Consider the following 18,627-nt stretch of genomic DNA (forward strand, 5'->3'; position numbering starts at 1 on the left):
AAACGGTTTGCGGATGATAACTTGAAAATGCTTAGACCAAGGATCATAAATTTTGGTACACAGGTGTAACATCATAAAATACAGGTCAAGTTCGATTTTGAGGCTAGTAAGTCATAGGTCAAGGTTACAATGACCTGGAACAGTTAAACGGTTTCTGGATGGTAACTTGTGAACGCTTGGGCATAGAACCATAAATTATGGTACACAGGTATTACATCATAAAATACAGGTCACTTTAGACTTTGAGGTCAATAGGTCAAGGGTCAAGGTCACAATAACCCGGAACAGTTAAACGGTTTCAAAATGATAACTTGTGATCGCTTGGGCCAAGGATCATGAAAATTGATAGGGATTGTCATGACAAGCAGATGATCCTTATCGATTTTAAAGTCAGTAGGTCAAAGGTCAAGGTCACAGTGACCCGGAACAGTTACACCATTGCCTAACAATAACTTGAGATCGCTTTGACCCAGGATCATGAGAGTTGATAAGAAGTTTGGTCATGACCAGCAGAGCTCACTAATGATTACGAGGTTAAATGTCATGATTACAATGACCCGGAACAATTAAACCATTTCCGGACGACAACTTAAGGACGCTTGGGAATATGATCATGACATTTAATAAGGTGATTAATCATGACCAGCAGATGACGCCTATCTATTTTAAGGTTCGGCTTTGACATTGGCTTCTGTGACAAGACCGTATTGTGGGGGGTATAATTCGTCACTCCTGTGACAGCACTAGTTTTGATCGATATATAAATTTTATTTTGTTTCTACTTGGTTTAACGTCACACCGGGCATTATTTCAGAACCAAGCAGGCATCTGAGTAGAAACCTCAACCCTCCGTAAGCCAGCTAGTTGACTTCCTCACATGAATGATGCAATGTTTTGAACATAAAACGGTGAGGGAAAAGTGTGGTTCGATGTCAATGGCTTGAACCACTTCTTCGACCGGCCCCCTTTTAATACCATTGTTATTCACTTTTAGAACTTCAGTTTGATTCAAGTCTTATTGTTGCAGGTTGTGTAAGTGAGTAAGGTACAATTTCAACTGTTTACAAATAGCACACAATAATGTAATGTAAGGTAAAATTCCAAATGTTTACAAATAGCGCACAGTAAGGTAAAGTAAGGTAATATTCCAAATGTTTACAAATAGCACTCAATACGGTAAAGTAAGGTAAAATTCCAAATGTTTACAAATAGTACACAATAAAAGCGATGCATTACTTGATGAGGGCGTGTTCCTTCTACGATTTATATTAAAGGAACTAATTGATCTTTGTCAGTTATACGGTTCTTGTACTTAGTGTTAAAGAATATACTTTTGAAGAATAGGAAGCCAAAAAATGAAATTATAGCAGATTGGGCTTGACTGAGTCTGTTCATAGGAGATAATTTATCATGCAACACCACTCGCGCCTCAAAGAACCAGCTTAATCGGAACCTTATTTTGAATAAAGATTAAAAATCTTATTGATCTTAATGAACTGTAACGTGAACATATGTATGAGACGCAAATTTGATATTCCAAACACCGAATCCAACTTTATAAGCAACACATTTGTACTGTTGCACGTATTTTTATTGCAGCCAAATATATTCTGAAACAATTTTGACCGAATAACTATTTGGACAACATAATATCGCGTACAACGTTGTTATCAACGACTAAAGTTTGACAAATTAAGTTTAATGCATATCTAAATTTCAAAACCCACGCAATGTAAAATAAGAAAAAGCTATTTTTCGCGTCAGCTGACAATTTCTCGTCAATATTGGGTTTTGAACATAAGATTTGTTTTGTTTTTGCCATCAAGCACATTGAAAGACTTACGTTTAATGCTTAAGCAATGTAAATTAATTAATGGTTATTACATTGAGAAAAATGCACAATTTCTGTGGCGGAAATTTTGCGCTAATATAGGGCCCCGATATTATTCCGCTAAACAACTAGTGTAATAAAAACTTTTGCTTAATATGCATGTACTCCTATAATTACATGTATAAATATATGAATGAGATACATATGCTCTAAATTGAAATAGCGCCGTATGAGAACGTTTTAAAGTGATGAAACATTAAAATGGCGTCATAAATGTGGTCACGCTCACTATCTCACTATAAAATGTCCACGTCAAAACAAAACAGACCTCTATGATTTTATCACACCTAAAAAAGTATCGTGTGTTTTTTTTTTATTTGTTTTTTACAGGATGTGTGTGTGTGTGTGTGGTGGGGGAGGGGGTCTGTTGAAAGCTGCTCGTCACGAATAGATTAAATTATTATTTTGCATGTAATTATTAAATAATAAATGGTCCATGAAATCAGCATTATGCTATGAAAAGCCCTTTTGAGATTAATTCAGTGTAGTAGTTCGTTTCTTTCCATGAGAACCATTTAATTAAACTTTGCCAGTACACCGTCAAACGCATTGATACGCAAATTTTTGATATGCTTAATACATGTATACACTAACATTACCCATTGAACGTCCAGGTTGATCACGCACTTGTGCCTTCTGAAGTTGTTTTTCTAAAACCTGTATTTTGGCGTCTTGGAAGTCTTCTTTTATTTTGTGAAGAGATTTTGAAATATCATTTAAACTATCCAAAACTTCTTCCATAGATCGAATTCCCTCATCCAATTGCTGAACAGTGTAATTTGTGAACTTGCTTTCTGATAAAACAGGGCTAACTTCAACAGTAAATTCCTTATCAATGTCATATTTAGTATTGCGTAACACTTTAGCGAACCCTCGTATCTTATCGAATTCTGACAATGCTTTTGCCATCTCTATTCTTGTATTTAAATTTTGTCAAAGTCCGTTATTCAATGATCTCTACCACATTTGTTATCTTTTTACGATTTAATCTCATCGTCTTTGTACTATTATATCAATATATTACACACTGATATTTAACATACTTCAGGCTATCTATATCTTCACTTTCACCATTCCTATTACTTTGAAAAGTCAGCAATATTTAACTTTTGGTCTCTGAATAAACAAACCCATCTATTAAAAACACATCTATTCATTTCACTCTCCTTTCAATGAATGACTTTACACTATTAAATCTAAATCATCCTTGATATTTCTTATATTCACTTCCTGGTGTTTTTGTCGTTTAATGTAAGTTTTGATAAGTAAACAACGGGATACTTTACCGTTTTAAAGGCATCTACTTGAATATAGGGGTATATCAAATTTGTTTCTTTTTTTTTTCAGAACATTACTGTTTTGTCACAGTGAACAAATATATATTTATTACTAAGCAAGAAACTATAATAAAATTTGAAAACTATTGCTTTAGAAGAAACTTGAATTAAAAGCTTTATATTTACTGAGATTAAGTTTCGTCAGTCATGAAAATATTGCGGAGAAATATATTTTTATCAAAACACCGAAACAACCTTATAGTTTTTGCGTGATTTATATTTGTATTTTAAATATGTAAGATATAAAATCATATATGGATAAGATAACACAACAAACAGCTATGCCTTTCATTATATAGACGATGCTTGCGCCATCTGAGACAGAATAAATCAGAATAAAAGCGGTCTGCGAGAGATCTATTTTTATTCCTGTCACGGACTAATATATTTAGATATTAACTGAAAGCTATTTATTTGGCGGGTGAACAGTTTTTGACATGGAAAACATAAGGGAATTGTAGAACTTAACGATAAGAAAATAAATCTACCACGCCCATTACGTTGGGGCTTATATATAATTAGGAAATCCCTCCTTCGTTAGAACATCGTTTTACGAAAAATCTCAACTAAGTGTATGACTTCCTTATCCGCAACTCATGAGTTTATTTTATACATAAGCTTCAAGTCAATAGATGGTACACTTGGTCAAATTTTCTTAAACCGCAATTTTGTTTCTCTCCATGCTAAGTGTTTGTGTCTGTAAACAATAGTATGCGTGCGAGGTAGTTCAATATAGAGAAGTGTTCTACTTCAGTTTCTAAAATTAAACTGTTTAGTAGAAGTTACAGAAACGAAAAATCTTTTTTTTCTTTCCAGGCCCTTTGTAATATAATTGAAAAGAACTTGCCCTATTTACATATGAGTCGTGCTATGAGAAAACCAACATACTGGCTTTGCGACCAGCATAGATCCAGACCAGCCTGAGCATCTGTGCAATCTGGTCAGGATCCATGTTGTTCGCTTTCAACGCCTACTGGAATTAGAGAAACTGTTAGCGAACAGCATGGATCCTGACCTGCGGATGCACAGGCTGGTCTGGATCCATGCTGGTTGCAAACCCACTATGTTGGGTTTCTCATGGCGCGGTTAAATTATGTCTTTAAGGGTAAACTATAATTGGAAGCGTTTTATTAATTCTTCCGACTCAAATCTTTAAAATTAGAAGAAAATCATATGTTACAATATAATGACTGGAAAACCACAGGTTGCCCAACACTAGATGAACAAAAATGTTGTTGGCTCTGTTTGATTGAGCCTATTCACGGACGGTAGTGGAAATGCAAGCAACCGACCACGACCACTAACCCCCTCAACATTTACACATGTTATAAGTACAAGAATTAAGAAAAAATTATAGCAAAAGAGGGTTTAAACACTATTTATGCACGACGGGCTGTTATACGTCGGGCTCAATAAGCTCACGAGGGAATAAATAGTGTTAAAACACTCTTTTTTCAAGTTTCCTGGTACAACATTTACAAAAAGCATTATAGGTATCAGGTTCTGAGAACAATCTTTTTTATTCTGCATGTTTTTTTTTATTTTAATACATCAATACTACAAATATCTTCGCTTCCGTTATTTCCAGTGCACTGTTGCTTTAGAAGATGTATATTCGTAAAGTCATCTAGGCTATTTTCAGATATGACTGATTAATTAAGTATCTTCGCTTCCGTTATATCCAGAGCACTATTACATTAAAAGATGTATATTCGTAAAGTCATGTAGACTATTTTAAGATTTGACTGATTAATTAGATGTGAACTTAAATTAGAAAATTATCTTTTCATGAATTTAACGACATTCATCATAGAACGAAGTAACATTCTAAAATTGTTTTGTAAGAAAAATGTACACGCCCAAAATCATGACATTTGATAACCCCCGTAACAGTTAAACGAACCATGCAATGATACAATGAGCTTAGTCGAATATAGCATTATCTAATTTAACACGGCAGTTTAACCAGACTTGTAAAATCACAGTGTCGTAGCCTGGTGTACCTTGAGGAAATCAATACATCACATGATTTATTTCTTTCATCAAAAATTTAATATCGGTTAAGTACACGAAACCTCTATGCATTTATGATACATTTTTTTTAACTTCCTGAGTTACAAAATGTCACTCTAAATAAATAAAACAGACTAATTTTAGAATAAAATACCTGGAAAAAAGCGATACGTGAAATAACAATACGTAATGAGCTTCGTGATTTCACACGTATCTGTGACTATCTAAATATAGTAACGGACCCTACCTAATGAACGTCCAGATTGCTCACGTGTCTGTGACTGTCTAAAAATAGTAACGAACCTAACGAACGTATTTGTGACTTTCTGAATATAGAAACGAACTTTACCTAATGAACGGCCTGACTTCTCGCGTATCTGTGCCGTTCTTAGTTGCAATTGTAAAGCATGGATTTTTGCTTCTTGAAATTCATCTTTAACTTTCACAACAGTTTTTGAAATTTCTTGCAAACTTTTCAAAACATCTTCCATACATTCAATTCCGTCGTCAAGTTCCTCAGCACTATGATGTTTATACTTTATTTCTGATAATATAGGGCTGATCGCCACAGTAAATTCTTTCTCAATGTTACATCTGAATTTACGCACACATTTGGCAAAAGCTAAAATTTTATTAAATTCTGTTACTGCCTCAACTTCTGCCATTTTTTTACTTTAAACTGAAATAACCTAGGTCTTCATATATAACCATTTATTTATTTTCCTGATTGATTGTTCTGACTTTTTCTTCCTGATTGAATCATTATCTCGTTTAGAAAGTTTACATATATTTAACCCAACATCTTGACCTCCACTCTATCAATGAAGCGTTACATTTTTATGGTCAACTTGTCATGGATTTCATTAGTGCACGTTGCGATAAAAGTACATCAACAAAGGTGAGTGCAATCATATTTTTTTTTGGCATTTTTAGAAGCAGTGTATCGGATGGTAGGCGATGTAGATATGATTTAACTTTATAGAGAACTTTAACTTTGCTAATTCATTCTACATCGCCTACATTTCCCCGATTTTTGATATTCGATATACTCTCGGAAGTTGCGACAGAGCAGTTTACCGTATACCTGTTAAAGAGGTAGTTCTGTCGTTTACCAGGCGTGTAATATATCGGTACAGTACACACACGAAACTCTATACATTTATGTCACATTTTTAACTTCCTATGAAAATCCCAACGATCTAATTTTAGTTTAGCTAAAATAAGAATACTTGTGGGAAAAAGTAACGATATCTAATTTTAGATTTAGAACTTGGGGAAAAAATAGGGGTTTTACCGCAGCTGAAGTAGCATTCCGATTTTTTATGTCATAAGCATTAGAATGTCCGGACTTCCTGCTATACAACGATTAATATTGTAGGGTTAAAATCACATGACCTGATTATAGATATAAATAACATAAGTACACATATCTTAAGAACATATATTTAAAAGTAAAGTTTCGATATATCATAAACGAAATTAATTCAGGTTATACCTATACAGAAATTTAAACAATAATCTAAAAGAAAGAAAATGTCAAGAATGTTATTCTTCATCGATAGTATGGTCGATACATATTTCGTTCTAAAAAAGGACATTTATCTGTCCCTATAAGATTTAGTAACGCACATTACCTTATGAGCGTCCAAATTACAATCGTATTTTAACCCTCTTAATATTGTAAAAAAAAATACTTACCTGATGAATTTCAGGAATGCACACGTATCTGTGAATGTCTAAATATAGTAATGATCCTTTCTTATGAGCGTCCAGATTGCACACGTATCTTCAACCGTCGCAATATAGTAAAAATAACACTTACCTAATGAACTAATGAACCCGTTTGTACACGTTTCTGTGTCTCTCTAAACTTAGTAATGAACCCTACCTTATGAACGTCGACATTGTACACGTATCTGTGACCGTTTAAATATAGTAATGATCCTTCCTAATGAATGTACAGATTGTACAAGTATCTGTGACTATCTAAATATAGTAACGAAACTTAACTAATGGACGTTTTGAATTAAAACGTTGCAGTGACTTTCTAAATATAGAAACGAACTTCACCGAATGAAAGTCCTGACTTCTCGCGTATCTGTGACTTTCTTAGCTGTAATTGTTATGCATAAATTGTTGCTTTCTGAAATTCATCTTTAATTTTCTCAACAGTCAAAGATATCAAAGAATCTTACAGGGATAAAATGTCATGGTTTAAAAAACGGCATGATTTTATGGATTACAACTCTTAAAGATAAAACAAATGAGAGTTTTATTTTTTCGTTGGAATTTAATTTAGATGACTGATTCAACCATCAAATTCGCAAATAAATGGGAATGATTTCATAGCATATTGTGAAGAAATTCCTGATTCACAATTTGATAAAACTGCATAAATTCAAAATCTACAGTTGCAATTTAGTTTAGGACCATATGATTAGAATAAAAAAAAAGAATTTCCATTGTATACTGTAAGTGTACTTATATTAGCCCAGCTAAATTTAAGCGCAAACGCCTTAAATTGAGACGTTTCGACTTATTAGCGCAAACTTGTATTAGCGCAGTATTAGCAGCGCTAAAATAACAAATTGGCGGTATCTGAAATGAAACACGGAATGGCCCGAAACTTTCAAAAATGAAGCCTATTCACATAAACTGGCTTTAAATTACTGACCATCAGAGTGTGAAACAGTCTGCAATACTAAATGGCTTGCGGCTGACTAGTATTCGTAATTCAATCGACCAGGCACGCATATAAACATGCATAGGTCTACAGTATAACATAATATCTACATTCGTTTAGATAAGTTAATATGTATACTTTCTGCAGATTATTAGTTAGGTATGCGGTTATTGTCAAATTTACACGATAAATATGTATTTCTCTGTGTTCTATTGCATTGTAATTACGGTATTTTCAATACGATTCATGTTAACTTTCTATTAGGAAAGCATTTCATTTCAGTAAAATATAAGCGCTATACATGAATTAGCGCATGCCCGATCCTGCTAATAGCGCCAAAATTAGTACTGTGCTAATTTCAATACACTAACAGTATTATAGGTCTCAGATTCTAAGAAATGTCTTTTTTATTCTCCATTTGTTCTCGTAACCAAGTGCTGATACAAAAAAAATGCACTTCCATTATTTCAATTCACTGTTACTTTAACATGTGCATATCCGTGACGCCATGTAGGCTATTTTTGGATATGACTGGCGGGTTTGATGTCAACGTATAACATTAAAACAAAGTTCTCATTACTTTTACGACAGTCATTATAGTAATAAGTAAAGTTCTAAAATAATGTGAACTATGTACATTTCGCATGTACTCGCCCGAAAGTATGACAATTGAAAACACCCGTTACTTTTTCAGAAACCATGTACATTGTAATGGTACATTTGACCTGATTATCAGAGCTTACTCGACTGGAACATTATCTAATTCATATCCAGCATTTAACTTGATTTGTAAAATCACAGTGTCGTAGCCTTTACATTTTGAGGAGATCAATAAATCATATGATTGTTTACTTTTATTTCGTTCCTTTATCTAAAGTTTGACATGTCGGTTATAAATAGACGAAACCTCTATACATCTATGTTACATTTTAACTTCCTAACTGAACGTTTTAAAAAATCCCAACGATCTATCTTTAGATTTAGTACTTGAAAAAATTTAAATAGCTGCAGTAGCGTTCCGTGTTTATATGTCATAAGCAGTAGAATGTCCGAACTTCCTGTTATACAATAATTTACACTGCAGGTTAAAAAATCCCTGTTACCTAATTACAAATATAGAAAAGATAATTGCGTATATCATAACAACATATATGTGTAATGTCAAGTTTCTATATTTTATAAACGTGACAAGGTTAGCGCATACTTATAGAACATGTTTATTCTTACGAGAAATGTAATCAAATATGTTTTAAGGTGATTAATCAGATTTTGATCAAATAATAGATGTGTTTGAATCTTCACCAACTAATCATTTACACTCAGTGTGTTCACCGAGTTCTTGACGACGTCCGATTTTAACTGACAGTATTTTTAAACTTCCTATCCTTGTTCGTTATTTTAGCACTACTATAAATTTAATAAACACATATTGCCTAAGGAATGATATTATGAATATAAGCACTATTGTATTACAGTTGTCAATTATTTGAATTTAATAGTACATATTTTGCCAAAGTTCATTAGAAATACAATTTTATAAAATGATTTTTACCTCCCTTTGTCTGTCTTGGTTGCGTAACCAAGATATGTTGAAAAAAAATTGATTGCAAAGCTACACGTTGTTTTAAAACATGCCTTTTATGTCAGGTAGGAAATTGAAATATCCCAGTATGTATCAAATGCAAAATTTAATGTAAAAACAGAGCATTATATTGAAATTAAAATAAATAATGCACTTTAATAAATACTTTTGTATAAACGGAGATAACTTTTAAAAAAATTCAAAAAGTAATAGATTATACATTTTTAATATGAATCCAAATCTATGTAATGGGTAATTTTGTTCCTTAAATAAATTTCTCAAAAAATGAATGTTATTGACCACATTTAAGTCACAAATATCAAGAAAGTCATACCTTATCGATTGCTTTTTGTCTCTCTAAAAATAGACATGGCAATGTTCAGACCGCTCATCTGTCTGTGACTTTTAGATATGTAACGAACCCTATCTAATGAACGTCCAGTTTGCGCACGTATTTGTGACCGTCTAGATATAGTACCTAACCTTACCTAGTGAGCGTCCTGAACTCTCACTTACCTGTGACTTTCTAAATATAATAACGAAATTTACATACTGAACGTCCTAATTTAAAACGTATCTGTGACTTTCTAAATATAAAAACGAACTTTACCTAATAAACGGCCTGACCTCTCGCGTATCTGTGCCGTTCTTAGCTGCAATTGTAATGCATGGATTTTTGCTTCTTGAAATTCATCTTTAACTTTCACAACAGTTTTTGAAATTTCTTGCAAACTTTTCAAAACATCTTCTATAGATTCAATTCCGTCGTCAAGTTCCGCAGTACTAAGATGTTTGTACTTAATTTCTGTTAATATAGGGTTTATCACCACAGTAAATTCTTTCTCAATGTTACATTTGAATTTACGCACACATTTTGCAAAAGCTAAAATTTGATCAAATTCTGTTACTGCTTCACCTTCTGCCATTTTTGTTTACTTTAAACTGAAATTACTTAGGTCTTCATATAGAAGTATATATCTATTTTTGATCGACTGTTCCGTATTTTTCTTCCTGACTGAATCATCTATTTTGAAATGATTTATAAGTAATGTATTAAAATCAAAGAGGAAAATAAACTGTATATTACGACTTTCCATAAAATTTAATCAAAATTATAAAAAGAACAAAGAAAACGTGACTCGTTGAAAATCAGTTAAGGGTAGAATACATAATCTCTGATGCAACTTTTATTTAGCTCGTTTATATCCTACTCAAGAGATTTTCATGTAAATTAGAAATATCAATGATCTGTAAAATTACCTATTTGTTGTACGCAAATTATCAGCGGTGTACATGGTTATTTTCAGTCCCTCAGAATTAGTCTACCTAAACAAATTTCTCCTCCCCTTGTAAATTAATCAATTGAAATATCCAAATAGAAATAAATTCATCATGTTATATTTATTCATCTGAATGATCACTGAATAAAATAAGTCGACAATGATCTGTATAACAAGAATAAAATAAGTCGACGGTGTTCTGTATAATCACTAAATTAGGTAAGTCGACACTGATCTGTATAATCACTGAATTAAATAAGTTCAATACGTATTCCAAATTATAAAAAAATAGTACCATTTTGTACCAGCATCCATTCATATCTACCCCTAATTCGTGAATATGTTAAGACATTTACAGTTTCCTTCCTGATTGAAACCGCTAAGTAGTTCTAACTGCTACATCTATAATAAAGTACCATAAGATAAGTAGTTCCAACTGCTACAAGTATAATAAAGTACCATAACTAACATATTTTTATCTATGTGTTTTTAAATAAAGTGACACTACTTTAAACAATATTGTTAACTCTAATTTGAATTAAAACATTTAGTTTCCATGCTTTGCAAAATTGATAATGAATAAATAATAAGGTACATCGCAACGTTTGAAATGATAGCTTTATATATTCCATTTGTATCTTTAAAAGCGAACCTTACAACTCTTGTAATGGTGGCTCTAACTATTTGATTTATTTATGCAACATTATATGAGCCGCGCCATGAGAAAACCAACATAGTGGCTTGCGACCAGTATGGATCCAGACCCGCCTGCGCATCCGCGCAGTCTGGTCAGGAGTCATGCTGTTCGCTAACAGTGTCTCTAATAGCAATAGGCTTTGAAAGCGAACAGCATGGATCCTGACCAGACTGCGCAGATGCGCAGGCTGGTCTGGATCCATGCTGGTCGCAAAGCCACTATGTTGGTTTTCTCATGGCACAGCTCATATTTTTTTGCACTCGTAATCGCTTTCGGTCAGTTTACATTTACAGACAGATGAACCTCGGAACCTAAAATTCTAAGGATTGACCGTTTAACTTCGAGATATCAGAGATTCGACTTAAACTGATATTTTGCGCAGCGTTTTCTGGAGACGGGACTTGAAAACGTCTTTTAGATAGCCGGAATTTGAGATAAACTAGTTCGAAATATCGAGTTCCAGATGTATTACCTTAGCAATGTCGACTTTCTCCGTTTGTGGAGTAAAAGCATGTGACTCAGGAATGTCGAAATAACATATAAGTAATCGTGCGAAAATGGTCGAATTCTTTCTTACCGGGAATTCCTTACACTTTTCAGTATTGTCAATCACATTTATTCCCATAATCGTAGGTACATGTATTCATTTTGAAATCATACGTTACCATGATGGTTGCATTGTATTATATCATATTATATCACACAGGGTCGAATCGTATTTTAACATATCGTACCAAACTGCATTGTTCTGTATCATATTGTATCATACCGCATAGTATTCCATCGTATTCCTTCGTATCGATTCAATTGTATTGAACTGGATTGCATTGCATTGTTTTGTATCGTATCATATAACATTGCATTGTTTTGTACTTTTATCGTGTCGTACCATATCACATTGCATTATTTTGTATCGTATCATATAACATTGCATTGTTTTGTACTTTTATCGTGTCGTATCATATAACATTGCATTGATTTGTACTTTTATCGTGTCGTATCATGTAACATTGCATTGATTTGTACTTTTATCGTGTCGTGTCATATAACATTGCATTGATTTGTACTTTTATCGTGTCGTATCATATAACATTGCATTGTTTTGTACTTCTTAATATTGTCGTTATCTGCGTATCATATAACTTGCATTTGTTTTTGTTCGTATCATATCACATTGCATTGTTTTGTACTTTTATCGTGTCGTATCATATAACATTGCATTGTTTTGTACTTTTATCGTGTCGTACCATATCACATTGCATTGTTTTGTATCGTATCATATAACATTGCATTGTTTTGTACTTTTATCGTGTCGTATCATATAACATTGCATTGATTTGTACTTTTATCGTGTCGTATCATATAACATTGCATTGTTTTGTACTTTTATCGTGTCGTATCATATAACATTGCATTGATTTGTACTTTTATCGTGTCGTATATTATCATATACTATCATCTTTTTTTATAAAAGTATTTGTATTCTATAAGTTTACAATGAATAGTGTCGAATAAAATTGTCTCAAAGGTCTCCGGATCAAACGCACACATATACTTCCTAGCCTGACTACAATAATTTGGTGATTACTCTGCTACATACTATCCATTTAGGATATCTGTTTCCTAGCTGGAATATCATAGCATTGTTTATCATCACCGGTTATATACGCGTCTTGAATGTGATGGTAGTAAGAGGGTAAATAAAATTCTCTATTGACATAATGTGTAGATGCATCACAGGTTTTTTTAATCTGCTACTAAACGTGTTTTGAATAATAAGTATGTAATTCAGTAAGCAGTATGAGGCAAATACAAGAACACTTGGAAATGTGTTTTATTATAATATAATTAAATGTAGATTGTATACATTTATGTGTCACAGTTTCAGGTGTGATTCAATTTCATGACTGTTTTGATTTGAATCACTGTATTTATATATGTACAGTGTCCCCGTTGCTGTATTGAGGAAGGTAAATTGATACTTTTCAAAGCTATGAGTTAGACGATAAACAAGATCTTTTGGGGCTTTTTTTATCATATTTTGAAATATTATTTTCAGTGAGCATAAATTTGACCTACAAAGAGTGCAGATTTAATAGTGTAATTGAATATATACGGCAATATGCGTATTGAAATATTGCTGATAAGTATACAACGCATGAATGTTATTTTCATTCAAATTAATACATAAACACATATACGGCTTAAATATCAGAAAGTAAAAAGTAATCGTGGTCAGTGCTGGCTGTTCTCTTTCCATGCTTTATCGATGGCTAATAAGTGTTTATCACATGTCATCGGGGGGACTCTGTGACCGAGTGGTTAAGGTCGCTTACTTCAAATCACTTGCCCCTCATCGATGTGGGTTCGAGCCTCATTCGGGAGGTTGAATTCTTCATGTGAGGAAGTCATCCAGCTGGCTTACGGAAAGTCGATGGTTCTACCCGGGTGCCCGTTCGTGATGAAATAATGCACGGAGGGGCACCATACCCCTGTACCATATCTTACTAATCTTAAAGTAGGAATGCGGCATTTTATATTTTATTTAGTACATTATGCGTGTTTTATTAGAATAGTGCGTCGGAAATGACAGTCGAGTCACTATTTTGATCATGCATTCACACGTTCATTTGTGTATTCAGCATATACAAAGTCGGTCTTAGAAATACATTCCTTTCTATGAGTTACAACCGAATAATGTAGAGGCAGCAGACGACATTAAATAATCGCAAAATTGTCGAAGTTTTAGTATAAGTCTAGTCAACTATATTAAACTTTGTAAAGATATAGAGATACAAACATTATTTCGTATTTAACCTATTATGATGATGTGCAAATACGCAATGCTTGATCACGTAAAACGCTGGTCTCATAGTGTTGTATCTTTTAGCTTTAAGTGCTATTTACCTCTATCTTGTTGCATTGTTTATCCCATATCATATCGTATTATATAGTATCGCATTGTTTTATATTGTAATTATTTTGCATTGTTATGTATCATACCGTATCACATGTGAGTGTTTTGGATAATATCACAAAAAGATCGCATAGGCTATAGTTAAATTTTGAACATCCTCCAAGGTTAGATTACTATGCTTTGCCGCATCTGAACTATAAGTGAATATTTCTTATAGTTAGAATACCTAGAATGTGCATACTCCAAACGCAGTTTGTATACTTATCGCAGATGTATTGGTTTGTAGGTTATATAAATTTGATGCAAAATTAGCTCGACTATTCGAAGAATTGTCCGAGCTAATGTGCACACCCTGGCGCGGTGTCGGTGTCATACCTTTGTTAAAGTTTTTCATGCAGGTATATATATCTGTCATTTAAAAGCTAATATATCTTTTACAAGGTCAATTACCAATCTCACCTGACCCAGTCCATAAGTCTAACATGATTTTTGGCAAAATTATGTCCCATTTTGGACTTACAAAATCTTGGTTAAAAGTTTTGCATGCAAGTTGATTTCTCAAAAACTAACGCAAATATTGAATGGAAACTTCGCACGTTTATTTTGGGTTTATAAAACAAAATAATAAGTAAAGTCTTCTGGCTAAAGTTTTGCATGCAATTTACTATCTCCAAAACTAATGCAGTTACTGGACTGAAACTCAATATTTTATAATTATTCTTTTTATAAATTTAGAGTAATATTTCTGCTTCAGGAACAACAATTTTAATCGTCGAGCATTGGCTATCTTACGGGCAGCTCTTATAACTTTATTGTCATAATGTTCTGGACTAATTATGTACAACTTACTTTATTTATATGAGGCAAATTACCATAAAAAATATGCAAATTGATTTAATGCTACAAGTACCTTAACTAAACTAAACATTCCAAAGAAAAATGTTCTATTGACAATAAATATATATTTGTCACAGGGAAATGATTCAATTTCATGAAAAAGTATTATTCTAATTGTTTCATTTTGTTTCACTGCATTTTCATTCCGTTATCTTATTATTGATATGAAAACAATGTTTATCGAGGAAGGTAAATAGTTTCTTAAGAAAGAAATCTCAAACAAACACATGACATATACAATGATAAATATCTTAAAGGGAAATTTGTTGGGGGATTTTGGAATATCATTTTCAAAAAAAAAAAAAAGCGTGAAATATATCTACAAAAACCACAATGATAATGTAACTGATCTTTTTAATGTTTTTACGACTTTAAAAGTGTGCATTTGTGATAAGAAGGTATACTTTGACATTATCATAATACCGAAGACCCAGATATGAGTTTTATACATTTTTTTTTCTACATAGTTATCGTGATGCCATATTTGCTGTTCTATCTCAATACATGTATCACAATTATTTTATTTTTCATAATACACATTTATGAGAGCCGTGCCAGTCATTAGGCAGCCTGAGGACTAGTTTTCTGGGGTTCGAGTGACCTTGGGCAATTAAGTTTGGTTACTGACCTGCAAGCCATTCAAAAATTGTTTCATATTCTTTTAAAAGTAAGCAACAGCAGACTGGGGTAAATTACAAATATTCTTTCTCTAATTTTGGCTCTAGCAAAGCAAACCTTTGTTTGGACTAAAGACCGATCAATAACATAAACTGTTGATGACCGATTTATATGAGGAATGGTGTAATAGTAGTTAATATTGTACAAAAATATTAGATTTTGTTCCTTGTAGTGACTGACTGTCCCAAGGCTGTAACCCATATTTTGATGTCCCTTCTTGCCCAATTGTCCTATTTAAAATAGTAAATAGTCTTTACTATTTGTGTTTATTTGTTATATAATTAAGGCAGCTGATATACTTGAGTCGTTGAATGCCATATAACCTGAATATTTTCCATGACGAGATACAAATAAAATACCGACAATATAACAAAAAAATGTATCTGTATAATCGCAGTAGAAATGAAATATAAACTGGCATTATCAGTTTATATAAAGGTAGTGGACGGGTAAAATCGGTAAATGACACGTTTTCAGCGCTCTCTAGATTTAACGGAAATTTGTGTGCGCATTGAGCTATATGTACGTCCGAAGAATTCCGAATTACCTGAGAGATTATGGAATTGCATAAAAATTTGCTGAGTGTCCTCAAGTGTCAATTACCCCAAAATTATTTTGCAGATATACAAAATTCAAAATCTTTGTGATTATCAGAAAACCATGTATAAAATAATAATAAATGGTAGCTTGATCTGAGTAGCTAGGTCGGAAAACACGAGGCGCACAAACTCCAGCCGAATGCATTTCCAGAGCTAGCTAGCTACTGTTATAATGACCCTTTTGTTATACGACGTTTTTGTTTGTTTGCCGCTTAGTTTATCGATCTTAAGATAGCACTGAGTGTATTTTTGTGCACAATTTAAAGAAATGTGTCAGGTCAAGCATATTAAATGAAAGTAGTCCGGCAACATACAATACAAAAGATATATTTTTTTTCTGCCTGTTCACATTTACTTGTAAAATACAAGCCGTATTTTTGAGAGACTATACATAGGTACAATGAATAAAATAAAGGTACATTATCAATACATTGTAAACTCTTCCATATGTGACTTGCTCAGTTACCTTCCGGCTTATTTTCTTATCTTTTTGTTTTTAATTTATCAATCATTTCCATTTCTTTTTTTAAATATCTCAATCATTTCTATTCCTGTTTTTTTTTCTTTTAATTTCTCAATCATTTCCATTTCTGTTCTTTTTTAAATTCCTTAATCATTTCCATTCCTGTTCTGTAAACAGTATTAACAATCTTAATATCTCTACAGTTGTAATGATGATCCTTAATATATACAAATAATATATTTCAGATCTGTTTTATCTATCGATTGTAATCATATTAATAATGTTAAGATATCAGATTTGAACAGTGAAGAAAAAATAACTTCCTGGCATTTTATAGAGAAACATAAAATGTAAAGGTCTAGACTGAATTGGTATAATGTAAACATGACATGCCTGGACTACTATGATAAACATAAGCAAGGGCAGATAAAAATTGTCTGAGTTCAGTAAAACTAAAAGAATATCTCAGCATTACCACCCTCAAACAAGAACCTTACTTTTGTTTAATTTATGATACAGTTTCAGAATGTAATATATAAATTTTAAAGAATCAATTTAGAAATTATTAAAACAACTTGTGATTATCACTAAGAACACACATATTTGAGAAAGGATTTGAATCGAACAGAAATGATTTACCTTCTCCAAGTCTTCTACCGGACTCCTCTCGCAACATAGACTTTCTAACTTCACTCTTGGGTTTTAGCGCATCACACTTTGCCCTTTCTAGTTCAACCAATGCTTTTTGTAAATCACTTTCAACATTTCCTACCGATCCTTTAATTTCTAAGCTTTCAAGTACATTATTAATGGAGATAACTAGTTCATGGAGCTCTTCAAATGTATATTTCTCATATCTTATTTCAGATATTAAAGGCTTGATATGTGTTACATATTCCGCATCTATCTTATGTTTTTCATCACGAAGAAATTTTCCAAAGGTTCGCAAAATGTCAGCGTGAGAAAGAGATTCAGCCATTGTCCTGAAGGATTTCCTTTCGTAAATAAATTCAAATATAAAATATTTTATCAAAATAAGTCATGACCAAATGAAATAACGATCACGTGAAAAAAGATTCAGTTGATTTCACCACAAACATTTTCTCCGTTTGTCAAATACGTTATAAAATTAGAATTCATTAAACTAGTGCTTGATAGAACGTTCGCTAGATAACAGAAGTAAACCGAATGTCAATCGCATTGGGTAAACAGAAAATATAAGCGTTTGATAAAAAACTTCCTACTTCCTTGTCAAAAGTCTACTTTATCTGTAGTTATGCATTAAAGTTTATTTTGTCGTCATGAGATACCTGTATAAATCGCTCTACTCCCACGAGCTTTTGAGTCGAATCAGGTTATGTGAGGATAGTTGCAGACTTGCTTATATTCAACAGCTTTCCTGTCTGTTTTATTTAATACGTTAATTCATTACAGTTTGTTTCTGTTGCACTTGTTGTTTATCTTTATATCTCTCATGCGCTCAAAACGAGAAGATTTCATCTATTTTCATATAGATTCTATGATTTCACAATCCTTGACGGTAAAAACAAATATAGGTTAAAGTAGCATTTAGAAAATCAACTGTCTGTT

The 18,627-nt window shown here is 32.6% G+C and overlaps 1 protein-coding gene across 4 annotated transcripts in view; it reads right to left on the reverse strand.

The window, feature by feature from the left end:
• LOC123541752 (uncharacterized) overlaps nucleotides 1-18,361 on the reverse strand; it is a 49,855-nt gene extending 31,494 nt beyond the window's left edge. Inside the window, exon 1 of one of the 4 annotated variants that reach the window (XM_053532007.1) lies at nucleotides 17,677-18,361. In XM_053532007.1, coding sequence (XP_053387982.1) covers nucleotides 17,677-18,016 — 340 coding nt within the window. In that variant the 5' untranslated portion in view covers nucleotides 18,017-18,361. Of the gene's footprint in view, nucleotides 1-2,490; nucleotides 3,251-5,590; nucleotides 7,068-10,116; nucleotides 10,448-17,676 lie in introns of those variants that run through there. The other 3 variants (XM_053532009.1, XM_053532008.1, XM_053532010.1) reach the window with 3 other exon arrangements.
• Nucleotides 18,362-18,627: the final 266 nt, after the last annotated feature.

Source organism: Mercenaria mercenaria, chromosome 19 (assembly GCF_021730395.1).
Source record: "Mercenaria mercenaria strain notata chromosome 19, MADL_Memer_1, whole genome shotgun sequence".
NCBI classification, from domain to species: Eukaryota; Metazoa; Mollusca; class Bivalvia; order Venerida; family Veneridae; genus Mercenaria; species Mercenaria mercenaria.